Raw genomic sequence first — 14888 nt, forward strand, 5'->3', positions numbered from 1 at the left:
TTCCTTCCTTCCTTCCTTCCTTCCTTCCTTTCTCTCTTTCTTTCTTTCTTTCTTATTTGTTTTGCAAGATAAGGTTTCTCTGTGAAGCCCTGGCTGTCCTGGAACACACTCTGTAGACCAGGCTGGCCTTGAACTCAAAAACTCACCTGCCTCTGCCTCCCAAGTGCTGGGATTAAAGGCACGCACCACCACTGCCCAGCGGCTCCCTCTCTCTTTCCCTCCCTTCCCCCTCCCCCCATCTCTCTACCCTCCCCTTTCTCCACCAGTCATCTCGGATTATTAAGGCCTAGCCAAGTGATCTTATTTAAATTGAAAAGCTCTATCTTTGGGTCTTACTCCAAGGTACTGGAACTTAATTTAGCCTGTGACGCCTGTGGTGGCAATTTTCTTTAATGCAATCCTTGAGTATTAGAGGCGGCTCCAGGTGCAGGGGTAAAATTTCAGGTTTGACACCTGACACCTGGCATTGTTGGGCTTTGAAAGGAGAGGTTTCCATTGGGCAGTTTTGTTGGCTGCGCCGGCTTTTGACCATGGTGCTTTGTGACTTGGATGAATTTCTTGAGTTTGTGTAGGTTTTGTTTGGCGTGATTGCTTGGTTTGTAGCGCCTCACCTACTTGTATTAGGCACAGAAGTTCCCATGTGGCTTTTTAGATGAGGCTGACTGGAGTGTGTGGACCTTCTATGTACCCTGCATTCCCCTGCAGCAACTTCAGATTTATAAGTTGCCTTTCTGTTTTTAAGTTTCACATAGGTTTATCACTTTTGTGTCTTTTTATATTTTTTATTATAGATTATACTTTTTGAGGTTTTTGTTTGTTTTTTGTTTGTGTTTTGGTTTTTTTCGAGGCAGGGTTGTACCCCTGACTGTCCTGGAACTCACTTTGTAGACCAGGCTGGCCTGCCATTGTATCTGAAGTGGAGTGCTGGGATTAAAGGCACGTGCTACCACACCACACGCCACTACTGCCTGGCTTTTGTTTTTGTTTTTGTTTTTGTTTTTTTTGTACTTTTTTTAAAACCTTGTGCATCATGAGCACAAGGTACTTGATCACTGACTCGCATCCTTTGGCCCTTGATAGCATCATCACATATCACTGTTGTCCTCGACAGTTCTGACTTTAAATGTGTCTGGAGTCTGCGTTCCCCCTCCTTTTCTTTCCCTACAGTGCTGGGACTGAATGGAGGACCTCAGGTGAGCTCGGTCAGCACTTCAGTACCGAGCTACATCCCTAACCTGGAGTTTGCTTTGTTTAACCCTACCCTGCACTTACCACACAGTACAGAGACTGTATTAATGCCCAAAGAAGGGGAATGTGCCTACAGTCTCTGGACTCAGCCACTTTGTTCCCTTCTTTTCTCTGGCACTGAGTAAAACAGTGTGACATTTGTATATAATTTGTACCCTGCCTTTCTCATAAACATCTCTATTTTAGTGAAAGCTAGCAGTTCTATGTGATGAGTGTATAGGTGTTATTATCATAATGGACCATAATGAACCTCAGATATTTTGTATTATTGAACATAGTAAATTTTATACTGTCTTTTCTAAAATTTCTTTCTGACAGAAAAAATTAACAATTGCATAACATTGGTTGTATGAATATGGCAGAGTTGCCAAAGTCACTTTTTTTTTTTTTTTTGCTGTTAAATTTACTTCCCATTTCCTGGTTTTGCATCCATAAAGAAGCCCCTCTACGTACAGGTTTATGTCTGCCTATATTTTTAGTTCCGGGGAGTAGAATTATGATGATACCTCTTAAAACTCATGCCTGTCTCTCCAGTTTACCCCAAAGCTCTTATTCTCAGCAAGTACTGTGAATGTCTGTCTTGATTTTATTGTTTTGTTTTATTTTCTTTTTTTTTTTAATTTTGCAACACTAATATGTAAAAATGGTTTCCCATCCCTTTAGTTATTTGTAAAGTTGAACATTTCTGTTTTCTAGTCGCTTTTCCTCCTGCATCAAATTGGCTGCATCTCTGTCCTGTTTTCTCTGTACGTATCTTGTTTAGTAGTTTTTCCTTTCAAATACTAGTCCTGTTTTTATCAGTTTCGTTGTATGTTGTCAAGTCCTTGAAGCGAGTCAGTGATAGGTGATAGTGATAGCCTGTTGGTCCTGTTTCTCATCTTCTTATCTAAGCAGTTGGTGGAGTAGCTGTGCATAAGGTCGCATGGAGGCTTTGTGGTATGTTGACTTCAGCAGGTTCTCAAGCAGAATAGAGATTACTTACAATATTCAACCTTTATCGAAAGCTACATCCTCCTGTTAATTTCTAATACCTGTTTTTCTAATTTAAAAAATTTAAGGAACAAAATAATTGCTCATATACTCTCTGTTCCTCTCTCTTTTTCTCTCTCCTTCCCTGTCTCTCTTTCTCTCTCTCCCTCTCCCACCCCCATCAGAGGTCTTGCTATGTTACCCAAGCTGGCATCTGACTCCTGGGCTTAATTAAGCCCTTTGGCCTTGTAGTAAGATAGAATTACAGGTGCATATTACTGTGCCCAGGACATTTGATAAATATTAAAATGCTCAAAGCCTTAGTTAAAGGATGCTCGTAAGCCTTCCTAATGTACCTCATGGCCTTGAGTTCCCGGCCCTGCTTTCTGTCTGGCCTTTCTGAATGTCCTGGCTCAGGTGACAGCCGTCCAGTGTCATGCACCTTATCATGTTGGTCCTTTCCTCCTCTTCACAGTGAAGGCAGTTGAGCGGCTCTCCACGGTCTCCCTGAAGCCATTGGAAGAGGTTGGTGGCACTGTTGGGATTCAGACCAGCCTTCCCTCAGCTCCATCCCTTTCCTTTGTGACAGGGAGATGCATGCTCATCTCCCGAGCCCGCTTTGAGGTCGACATCGGCTATTCGGAGGTGGTGATTGGCCTGTTTAAACAGATGGAGTCCAGGAGTTACGGCAAGTGACAGATCTCTGTGCGATCTGTGATGTCAGCATTATTTGTCTCCCTCTTTGAATGTTCAGACTGATTTTCCTGATAGAGATATAGCTGTATCTACAGGACACTGACACCTCAGTTGTCACAGAGTGAACAAGTAGTGACTGCTGCTTTATCTCTAAGCTTCTCAAAGAGAGCATCCTACAGTTTTCCTAATCACCTGGTCGGTGCTGTCTTGACAAATGCAGGTACATTGCTGCTTGGGCTTTAGAGCCCATTTGTTTCTATTTTAGCCTTAGAAGAGCAGTACAACAGAAGATGCCCTACAAAAAAAGTGCCTTTCTGTACCCCAAGACAACGGTGTCAGACTTGGGCATGCAAAGGAGGCTGGTTGGTAGCGCTATAGCTTTGAGATGGTGGGGGCAGGGGGACCGTGTGTTTCTAATAAGTTCCCTGGTGTTGGCTGTGGTACCTACCTCAGGACCACCAGATCCATCACGAGAGCTTGCTGGAGGTTCATGAAGTTAGAACTCCAATGAGTGAGCGTGTGCTTATCTCTTCTCCTTGCAGATGCCAGGACCAGGAAGTGGAACTTTCTCTTGGAAGAGCACAACAAACTAAGTGAGAAAGCCCCCTTTCTGCTTCCCTATCATGCTGTTACCTGGAGGAGTGGCCTTAGCTTTAAGATGACTTGGAAGAGAGGTTGCTCCTCTCCGCTGCGGTAATGCCAGTCCCTCCATGCTTGAGGGCAGAGCAGCTGAATGAGCCTTGTCCTAGCCTGCTGGCCCCAGCAGCTTTGTGAAAACCATCCAGAGGGCTCTTCTCCACAAGGGCAAGGTGGTGCGTTTGAAATTCCCCAGGGCCTGGAAGCCTTCCTCTAAAGAGAAGGATATAGACTTGGGAAGTCAGAGGCTCGTCAGGATCACACAGCGGCAATGGAAGTTCCTTGAGATAGCCTCTCAGTTTATGTCTGGCACCAGGTGACCTAGAAAGTAGGAGAGTGTTCTGGTTGGAGGTTGCGCCATAGGCTGCATCCTGTCAGATGCAGAAACCAAGTCATGGTGGGTGAAGAATTTTAGCAGGACTTAGGGCATGGATGTGTGCACAGCTACTGTGACCACAAAGGGGAGCTGCCTGGTTCCTTATCATTTTTCCCTCCTTGTACTCTTCTTAGATTGACTAACATTCTAATGTGCCTGAGAAAGGTGGTTGTGGTCATAGCCCAGCCTGTTCTGGAACACTGCTCTCCTCTGATTTAAAGCAGTGGTGATTTTTCACAGTTGTGTTCCCCCTACCTGGTGCCCTGTAGACTTACTGGTCAGCCCAGGTAGTGGGAGGAGTTGTGTGTTGGTGCCAGTCACAGCAGTGAGCTGGTCAGCCTTGGGAGTGAGGAGCCAAGTAGGTACTTGTCCATCAGGCTAGGGCTTTGTTGCTTTCCATGCCTGTCTTCTGACTTACTGTGCAATATCAGACATCAGGAAGATAACTATCTGTGTCCCACTAAGAAGGACATCTTTGGGCTGGAGATGATAGGGTGTTAGTTTGCCTGGCATGCAGAAGGCCTGTATTTGATCCAGGGGGTAAGGGTGGTATGTGCCTGCTATCCCAATACTTAGGAGATAGAGGCAAAAGGACCAGAAATTCAAGGTCACCTTTGGCTACCTAGCAAGTTTGAGGCCAGTTTGGGCTACCTAAAACCCTATTTAAATCCCCATCTGCCTGGCTTGCAGAATTAAATACAAAGGAAAAGCTTTTTGTTGCTTGGCAAGGCCTTGCTACAGTGTCTAGACTGAGAACTTTATAGACTTTTCCTGGTTACATTGTCTCAGCAGGGAAACCTTTGCTTTCCTTCCTGGGGACATTTGGGAGCCACAGTGAAGTCAGTGGTGACAGAATAAGATTTAAACCCCTGCTGTATCTGGAACATGACCCATTCAGAAATTCTGAAGCCAGCCCTGAGCACTGAGAGGCCAGAGAGGGCCCTGCTGAAGAGAGCCTGGTCCCCACCGTGGCTCAGACCCCATTAGTGCCACAGACCTGGGGAACCCACCCCTTTCTTCTGACCTGGAGGTCCCTGCCCTCATGTGTGAAGTCAGGTTATTGACCTCAAACTAGCTGAGCACATGCATCTAAAGCTACCTAAGAAATGGCAGTGAGGCCTGAATATGTCATCAAAGACGTGATGAGAGTCATCTCCTCCAGGAAAGTGCCTCTCAGGGAGTTCTCTTCCCACGTGACAGGAGGCCTTCTGCCCACAGCGAAATTGGCATGAGGCCTTTTGTTTTCGCTGGCTGTCACAGTCCAGAAGGATTCTCCGTGATCCTGTCTTGTCAGCTGCTGTTTGAAAACACGAGCATCTCTCAGCTGTGTGGCAAGCCCATTCTGGCAGAGCTTTTTGTAGAAATGACTTCTGTATGACTCATGAAGCCAGACGGCACATGCCTGTCATCCACCAGTGCCAAGGAATGGACAATAGACAGTGCTGAGGAGGAAGGGTGGGATTCTCAGAAGCACCCAGTGAGCTGCACTGGGAACACAAGCCTTTGGAGACAGAGCTGCAGGAGACAGTGGCTTTGGGTTCTTCCCTCTTAGTGGGTGAGAGAGAGCGGTGCTTACAGAGGCCGAACTCCAGCTGCTCTCGGTTTCTCCCTCCAGGCGTGCGGGTTCTGAAGACTGTTAGAATTGTGAGGAGAATGGCTTCTTTTGCCAAGTACACCGAGTGCTCAGTCTCCCAGAGCTTGTAGAAATTAGCACATTCAGATTTCATTTAAGATAGAAAGTAGATTTCCACATCACTATGGAACAGCCTACTTTATATTGAAGCCATCAGCCTTATCTATTTCCTATGAATTTTGTTCATGGGAACTTTGCAGAAACAACTGTGTGTTTGTGGGGTGTGTGTGTATACATACATACATACATACATGAATGTATATTTGTATATGTATTTTTATTATTGTGTTTGGGTGGAGAGGGCATAAACATACACATGTGCCAGAGCGCACACGGCATACATGTGATCGGAGGACAGACAGGTTGTGAGTCAGACTTTTCAGCCATGTTGGTTCCAGGGATTGGATATAGGTTTCCAGGCCTGGTGGCAAGCGCCTTTACCTTCTGATCCATCTTGCTAGCACCTGATACTCATATGTAGTGAAGGGCAAAAAAAAAAAAAAAAAAAAGAATTTAAGTAAACTGAAAATACCAAGCAGTGGAAGATAGCAGCAAATGGCAGAATCGTCTACAGGCACATCATTGTGCACCCTGCTAATCCAGGTAGTCCAGAACTTTTGGAATACCCTTAAGTATTAAGAAGCAGCTGATCATAACTGCCTCCATGTTAAAGAGAACCATAATTTTACCAGTAAAAAAATAAATTATACTGGGCTAGATAATACATTTGGCTTTTGGAGCATGCAGCCCTTTAGCTAAGCTGCTCTACTCTGCCATTGTAGAAGAATAGCAGCGAACAATCCATAATCAATGGCATGGGTGTGTTGTTATAAAAAAAATTATTAAAAACCACAAAACACTAAAATAGGCCTTTGCTCACTGACACCTGCCTTAGAGACTAGGTCATGAGCAGTCACCTTCAAAGTAGCAGATACATTGTATTTTCTTTCTTTTACTTTGTGTGTGTGTGCCCGCGCGCCAGGCATCCAGGTCCATGGCATATTTGTGGAGGTCAGAGGGAAACCTCAGGAGTCCTCATTTTCTATCTTTGATACCGGGTCTCCTTGTATTTTTCTGCTGCGTACGTGAAGGTAGCTGGTCCAGGAGCTCCTAGGGATTCTCCTGTGTTTGCCTCCCGTAACCCTCGAGGAGCACTGGGATCACAGAGTTATGTTATACGTTTAGCAAAAACATGGGTTCTGGGTATTCAAACTCTGGTTCCGACATTTGCACAGCAAGCTCTTTTACTCAGTGAGCCTTCTCTTCAAGTGCGTGCATGCATGAGAGCGTGTGCACGTGTACACACACACACACACACACACACACACACAGTGACAGAATCTTTACCTGCTTCACTAGAGATGGCAGCCAAGATACCTTCTCGGGGAGATGACTACTTTCATGTGAAACAAGATTGGAAGTACGTGTTTTTCCTGGTCTGTGACCTGTGTGTGGACCCTGCTTTCTCATCTGGTTTGTCAGCAGCACTACTGTCTACCACTCTCACCTGGCAGCACCCAGGGGCTTTTCTCTGAAGAGCACAGTGTTTCTTCGCCCTACCCCCAAACATTTGCAGCTAATGAATGAAACTAAGACTAGAATCGCTGTTTTGAAGACTTGCTTTCTTAGGGTCTTTTTGAACTGATTTTTTAATGGTATGCTATCTTAATAGGTATGGGTCTTTGAATTTAAATGGAACTATAAAGAAAAAATTAGGTTGAAAAAAATTGTAAGCATGGGACAGCTCTTTCCAATCTTGTGTAGTCTCCCAAACCACTTTTCTGTTACTGAGTACCCTCACATCTGTAGCAATTGAGAGAACTAGAAAGACGGAACACTGGCTGTTGTCTCTTCCAGTGCTCAGCTAGCAGAATGTTCTGCATTTAACCCTTTTAATAAGATGGCATGTAGCAGAATGCCTCTTACTTAATTCCTTTCCCAGATCTTTTGGTCATACACTCCTGTTTTTTCCTTTCCAGTTGCAAGGTCACGTGAACTCAAGCAAGTTCAGCTGGACCCTCTGCCCAAGACAGTGACCCTGGCATTTGCCTCTCAGCTGGAGAAAACGTCTCCCAAACTGAAAGTAGACGTGCCAGAAGCTGACCTTTCTGGAGTGGATGCCAAGCTTGTGTCTAACCTCATGCCCTTTCAGAGAGAGGGAGTTAGGTAGATCCCTGATCCTCCTCTTGTTCTTCTCTCACTTGGCCTCCCTTAGCAAGGTAGAGTTCGAAGGCATGTATGAATACCTTGCATACGTGTCTGAAGCATCTAGGCATTCGAGCCAGGCTGCTGTCACCAAAGCCCATTGCTACCATTGATGTCAAAGTCCATGAGTTAGCCAGGACTTCAGATTGCACGGGTCCAGAAAGCCAGTTCACATCAGCTGAAGGAAAGAGGTTTCTCGGTGCAGGAACAGAAGACCCGGCGTTTCCCAATAGCCTCTCTGCTTTCTTCTTAGCTTGCACCTCAGCCTGTCTCAGCCAGCTGCTCTCTGTCCAGGGGCTTGTGGCTGGTGTCCCGTGGTTTTCGGCAGCACAGACGAAGTGCTGTTTCTGTGCCGCAGAAAGGGGAGCTGCTGCTTGTAGCTGCTGAGAGGACAAGAATACCCATTGGCCCATGTGCTCTGGGCCTTGGTGTACTGGCCTCTGGTCCCCAGAGAGCTGCCCAGTTGGTGCATCCTGGGAAACCATTACCGGAAAGGCCAAGGGCCGCTGAAGTCCTTATAGGACCCATAAGCCCATTAGAAGAGACTGCTCTCTTCATTTTTTTTTTGCTGTCTAAGAAGGAAAGAAAAAGAACTATTCACCAGCTCATTACTAGGTTTCTGAGCCAGCAACAGCTTTCCACAAATTAGATAAAGAGGACTGGAGCTTGGAGCAGGGGACCAGATGTCTGGTGCCCGGAGTCTTCGTAGTTTCTCAGTGGTTCACCACCGCTTCTGCCCTCATTGCTTCTCTCCCTTTACTGAGATAATGGTCACGTTTAGGAAGATGTGAGTGCTTTGTCTCCTGCTTCTCCTGTTCTCTGGGGCAAGTAACATTTACTCCAGTCTCGCTTGGGGGTGCATAGGAGGCACATCTCCCAAGTGAGAAAGTTGAGATTCCAAGCCAGGCCTGTCTGGCTCCAGATCGGTAGGCTCCACCTTTATCTACAGACTGTCAGCAAGGCCCAGTGCACTTAAGCGCTTCAGGTGCTCGCAGGCTACCAGCCTTGGCTGGAACAAAGCCCGGTTCTCATCCTGTCCTTTTTGACAGTAGTTTCAATCACTGCCGCTCCACCCTGCTCCTTAGCATGTAGCCTGCTCTTCAGATGCTGTGTTTCTAACCCCAGAGACTCTTCTGTCTGTCCCGGGTACATTTCTCAGTGGAGATCAAACCCTGGGATGCGGATGTTGCAGCATGGGCTCCCTGCTCCCCTGGGCTCCTGTACTTGGGTCAGGCCGAGTTTTCCCACTGCAGTTTCACTCTTGTGGTCTGTGGTCCTCTCTGTCCTCCACCAATGAACTTAATTCTGCATTGTCCCTATCCAGCTCCTTCCTCTTTCTCTGTTCCCTAAATGGCTCCTGCGCTATCCTTTCTGGGAAAAGTCTTGCTGTGAGCGGGCCCATTCTGGGCAGTGTTACAGCCAGCACAGAGGGGCCCCTCAGCTCCATGGGGTGGCAGGTAAACTAGGACGGACAGGATGCCCCATGCAGTGATGCCCACCTTACCCTGTCTGTCTTCATGCAGCTTTGCCATATCAAAAAGAGGCCGCCTGCTACTTGCCGATGACATGGGCCTAGGGAAGACCATCCAAGCCATCTGCATAGCAGCTTTTTACCGAAAGGAGTGGCCACTGCTGGTGGTCGTACCTTCCTCTGTGCGCTTCACCTGGGAGCAGGTTAGTTCTCTTTGTGCCGGAATCATTGGGAAAGGGCCTCCTTGGGGTTAGAGCATCAAATAATAGTGTCAGCCAGGCGGTGGTGCCGCATGCCTTTAACCCCAGCACTTGGGAGGCAGAGGCAGGCAGATTTCTGAGTTCGAGGCCAGCCTGGTCTACAGAGTGAGTTCCAGGACAGCCAGGGCTACACAGAGAAACCCTGTCTTGATAAAAACAAAAACAAAAACAAAATAATAGTGTTGAGGCAAGCCCTGGGGTCTTTAAAGGTTTAGATGTGGGTCAAAGACCAGCCGAAAAATAAGCTGGTCCTTGAGGATAAGGAATCATGTTATCTCCACAGGGAGGAAAGCCAAGCAGTTGCTAGCTTAGGGACCTTTTGCCAGCCAGTCCCTCAGCAGATACTGTACCTCTGTATCTTGTAAATAAGACCTTCTATCCACCCTGCACCTGATTTCTGCAATGTCTTTATTTCCTTTGTCTTTCCGAATCCTGAGACACAATACTCAATGACCCACTTTTCAGATAAACAAACAAAATCTCAAGGTCAAAAACTTTGCCTCCTAAGGAGGCAGCTTCCTGACTTCTGTGCAGTGTTTTGTTTGCCCTAGGGTAGTATGTTTGGACCACCTGGAGGTCTGATGTGAACTTTGAATAATTAAATCTCTTTAAGCAAATCCAGTGAAGGAAGGCCCAGCCCATTTCCAAAGCTTGTGGCTCTGGGCTGCGTTGGTGCCAGTTTCTTCACAGGTTAAGCTCTTGCTAAGCTACCAGAGTCACAGTGCAGAGGATGCCCCTCAGCCTGCTGCTGGGCAGGTCTGGATCGTGCCACTCCCTGTGGAAAGTGTCATTATGCATCCGTAGGGGCTAGTTTTCCCTCATAGTCCAGAAAGAGTCAGGTCACTGCTTATAACCAGAGAAGTGATGGCAGGACATGGCACATCCAAGCAGAGGGAGGGGGACACCTAAGTGCTGGGGCTTCCATGTGGAGACACCAGTGGCCTTCCTAAAGCTCCTGGATACCTGGTTTATCTAGTGACCGACTGTGGGGGACTGTGGGGGACTGTGGGGGACTGTGAAGAAGATATCAACATAAGTGGTTTCATTGTGCTCAGTAAGCACTGTTTTCTTGAAAGAACTACATTCTTCCCCAACTGGAACTTCTAAAGATCACAGGGGGGGAAACCACAGGCATGGGAAGTGCCTGTTCATGGGAGAGTCCTGTCAGAAAATTAAAGGCAGATAGAGGTGACCAGAGTGTGCGCTAGAGCTAGATGCAGGAGGATGTAAAGAGGGACTGTGTCTTCAGGGAATGTTAAACTTGTCCCAAATCCCACCCTTTTTTTGTCTTGTTGTTGCCTTGGCTGGAATCACTGCCTTGTTTAACTGTACTGTCCCCTCCCCTGCAGGCCTTTCTTCGGTGGCTTCCATCTCTTAGCCCAGAGAACATCAACGTGGTGGTGACCGGGAAGGGCCGCCTAACAGCTGGCTTGGTCAACATTGTCAGCTTTGACCTTCTTTGCAAGTTGGAGAGGCAGCTGAAAACCCCTTTTAAAGTCGTCATTATTGTAAGTATGGCAGAGCCCTCAAGTACTTTGTCTCTTTAGACACTCTGAAGGGCTCCACAAATTTGGAAATTTGTAGCCTCCTTGATCCCCTTTGGGTTTTGGGGAGAGGGCAATAGAAATCGCTGCCTTTCTGTTATAGAAAATGATTTTTTGTTTTGTTTTGTTTTTCGAGACAGGGTTTCTCTGTGTAGCCCTGGCTGTCCTGGAACTCACTCTGTAGACCAGGCTAGCCTCGAACTCAGAAATCCACTTGCCTCTACCTCCCAAGTGCTGGGATTAAAGGCATGCGCCACCACTGCCCAGCGAGAATGATTCTTTTATTCCCTTCCTGAAGCAGCTCTCAAGCCTATGTACCAGACTTTCCTGAGAAGCGTTTTAAACAGGTGGGACGAGTCTGTTCAAAGGTTTCTAGTCCACCCCCCCTCCTGTATTGGGAGGCCAAGGATGGAGGCCAGCATGTGTACACCAGACCATTCTGGGTCCCAGAGACTACTGCTGTGTCAGGAGCAGCGTGCCTGCATTGGTACCGCCTTGTCGATGTGGCTGAGCCATACGGTTTAGCAGTCAATGATTCTCTTCCAGCTGGCGTGAAGACAGGCCCCTATCCCTGCTAAAAGGAAATCAGTTTTTACTTGAGTTGTTCTTAGAGATGTTGTCACCTGCCTCCAGATCTGAAGGTGCTGCTTTCCTTTTCATCCTCACACACTTCATGAACATCTGGGGAGACTTGGTGGCCAGCCAGCTGTCAGTGTAGACTATGTAGACGTGGTTCCAAATACAAACTCGGCAGGAGCTCAGAACAAGGAAAGACAAGACGTGGCTGCAGACCCCTGGAAATGTTTAGTGTGTTCTGGACATGGGAACTACCCTGTGTTCTTAGTGTGTGCGAATGAAAACACATCTTTTATCAAAGCTATTTTGGTAATCTGAGTCTGTGGGGGAGTCATGTTGGGCTTGGCATGAATTCAAGTGTGGTTTTGAAAGGATGCCAGCATTCCAGTGAGATGAAATATTAAAAGAAATATCCCAGGATGGTCACGAATGGCTCCGGGGTGTGGGGACAGTGATGACTGCCTTTCCTGGCCAGGCCCTTGTAGTATTAAGTGTTCCACGAATAGCCACTACTCTCACCTGTGTTTCTAAGCAGCACTGCCTTTAATTCACTTGAGCTGACAGTATAGGCACATCAGTCCTTTCCCACAGTCAACGTTGGCTGAAACTTTGTGGCCTCGAAATTCACGTGTTTCTGTTCCTGGCTCATCATTCAATCTGCCTTGAGACTGAGGGCAAGCTGCTTGCCACTAGTGTTGCTTTGTGCTCAGTGAAGCAAACAGCCTGCCATCTTCTGGCCTCATTGCAGCAAGGGATGAAGTGGCAGCTCTGAGAAGTACAGGTCGCGGATGAGGCTTCTTGTCTCCAGCCTGTGCTTGTGGTTGATTCTGGCAGGGGTACCCTTTTACCCGTGCTTAAAAGGGCCAAGTTCCTTTCATGCCTGACACGTTTTCTGCAACTTCTCTCTATAAATGTCTTTCTCATGACTTTCATGAGGATTTATCATGAGTCAGGATTATGAAGGTAGTAGCCCAGGCATCTGGGGGATGCTGTCTTGACAACTGGGGGGCAGGTCACCTCACACTCTGTCCATTGTCTTTGAAGCCCCCTCCCCCCTCTAATCATAGCTGAAATGGAAGCTTATAGATTCTTCCAGGGACAGAGGTAAGATCACTAGTAGCCCCTGGTACAGGGAATACTCATTAGGTGGCAGGATGGCTTTGAGGGCTGCCCGTGTATTAGCTTATTTCAGACCCAGCAAGCCGATATACTTATATCCATTATATCTGATAGCATTGTATCTATTTTATAGGTAGAGAAACTGGTACCATAGAGAGGTCATTTCGTGGCTCAGAGTCAATTAGCAAGCAACTAGAATGTGCCAACCTAAGATTTTCCCTTCTGGGAAGGAATATGTTCATCATTCCTTTGTCTTTGGAAAATAAGGCAAATTTTATGTTTGTTTATTTACAAAATGTACAACTATAAGCCCACCAAATGCTATAATTTCAACACAGTAGTCCCCCAGAGGACAGGGATCAATCCATTTCTCATTTCTCAGTTCCCACAGTGCTTTGTGTGCACTTATGGCTATGGTGGCATAACTGCCAGGTCTACTGCCAGTGTGTCTGCTGCCGGTGTGTCTGCAAAGACTGAGAACCGTGCCACACCTCAGAACTTGATGCCAGTGGAGAGCATGTAGTGGGTCTTCAGCACACCTGACTAAGGCCACGCAGTTGTGAGGTGTTTCCCACAAGGTGGCCAGCCACCTCTCAGGGTTTTGTCCGCCTGTGTACCCAGTGGGCAGATTGGGGCAAATATTTCCAGGTGGAAAACTGACCTAGAAAAAGAGACAGGGCTGGCGAGATGGCTCCGCGGGTAAGAGCACTGACTGCTCTTCCGAAGGTCCTGAGTTCGGATCCCAGCAACCACATGGTGGCTCACAACCACCCGTAATGAGATTGGACGCCCTCTTCTGGTGCGTCTGAAGACAGCTACAGTGTATTATACCAGAGCGAGCGGGCCGGCAGAGGTCCTGAGTTCAACAGCAGTCACTCACATGATGGCTCACGGCCATCTGTATAGCTACAGTGTACTCATTACACATAAAATAAATAAAAATAAATCTTAAAAAAAAAAAGAAAGAAAAAGAGACAGTATCGAATCCAGTGTATAGAAGCTGCCCCAAGTCTGGGTCCTTCCCTAGTATACTGCTCCATCTCCTTAAATGGCAGTGGTTCAAGGGAGGTATCCTCATGGCAAATACCAAGCCAGGCTCAAGTCAGGTGGGCTTTCGTGGATCAAGGACTGCCCCTGTTCACCCGCATGGTTTTTTGTTGCAGGATGAATCACACTTCCTCAAAAACAGTAAGACTGCCCGCTGCCGAGCCACTGTGCCTATCCTAAAGGTAAGTGTGGCTAAGAGACTTAGGGCCATAACATGACACTTGTTCAGGCACACGGGGTATGCAGAGCAAACAGATGCAGCCACGCCGATGAGCTATGGGCGGGATGAAGTGTTGACACTGAGCCCCTCTCCTTGAGCTGTGTGCCTGTTCATATCCTGCCACGAATCCAGTCCACGTGAAGTCCTATTGAGGGTCCCAGACTCAGACGGGAAGAGGCTTCCTGCCAGCACAAGAAGCCTGTGACAGTGTGTCACTAAACAGCTCAGGAGAAACTGCATCTCTTGAGGAGCAAAGCTGTCAAGGCGTGATGTGTTATCTAAGGGCAGAACCAGGCCAGAGCTGTGGGTGTCAGAGAATAACCTCAGGCAAAACCAAGGCTTGCCTGGTAAACTGATTGACCCTTTCACACTGGCCAGGGCCTGCAGTTAACTAGAAGGCCGGCTGTGTACTTTTTCCTTCATGTTCTCAGGCCTGTACCTGCCCTTGAACACACAGGCTGCTGTGTGTTCTGCCTTCAGAGCAGGCAGCAGCGGGCCTGAGAGCAGGGTCAAGTCTTTCTCCATACACATTCTGGTGCAGTTCTGACCTTGTCTTTGTCCTGGGTTCTGTACCTCACTCCTCAGAGATAAGCCCCCAAACGCCATTTTCCCCACAGAGGTTAGGGAGAGGAGGAGTACCAGCATAATGCTTTCTTAATGGCAAGTGAGAAGCTGCTTACAGATGACTTTGGGAGAACTGCTACTTGGCATGGACGGAGCAAACAGAGCTGCCGCGGACCGGGATTTCTTGCGGGGGTCCCTTGTTCCGCGGGACGAGGGGTTCTGGCCAGGTGTGCACGGGATTCGGCTTTTGACAAATAGACTAGACACGAGTGGTGTAAGGTTTGAGTGTATTTCTTTAAAAATGACATGAGGCTTTTACAATCA

At 47.4% G+C, this 14888-nt stretch overlaps 1 protein-coding gene across 3 annotated transcripts in view; it reads left to right on the plus strand.

Moving 5' to 3' along the window:
• Nucleotides 1–14888, plus strand: part of Smarcal1 (SWI/SNF related, matrix associated, actin dependent regulator of chromatin, subfamily a like 1) — a 61632-nt gene that overhangs the window by 11296 nt on the left and 35448 nt on the right. For all 3 annotated transcript variants that reach the window (XM_031367899.1, XM_031367897.1, XM_031367898.1), the window contains exons 4-9: nucleotides 2693–2905; nucleotides 3456–3506; nucleotides 7538–7724; nucleotides 9287–9437; nucleotides 10844–11002; nucleotides 13897–13962. In XM_031367899.1, coding sequence (XP_031223759.1) covers nucleotides 2693–2905; nucleotides 3456–3506; nucleotides 7538–7724; nucleotides 9287–9437; nucleotides 10844–11002; nucleotides 13897–13962 — 827 coding nt within the window. The remainder of the gene's footprint in view (nucleotides 1–2692; nucleotides 2906–3455; nucleotides 3507–7537; nucleotides 7725–9286; nucleotides 9438–10843; nucleotides 11003–13896; nucleotides 13963–14888) is intronic.

This window comes from Mastomys coucha, unplaced genomic scaffold (assembly GCF_008632895.1).
Source record: "Mastomys coucha isolate ucsf_1 unplaced genomic scaffold, UCSF_Mcou_1 pScaffold14, whole genome shotgun sequence".
NCBI classification, from domain to species: domain Eukaryota; kingdom Metazoa; phylum Chordata; class Mammalia; order Rodentia; family Muridae; genus Mastomys; species Mastomys coucha.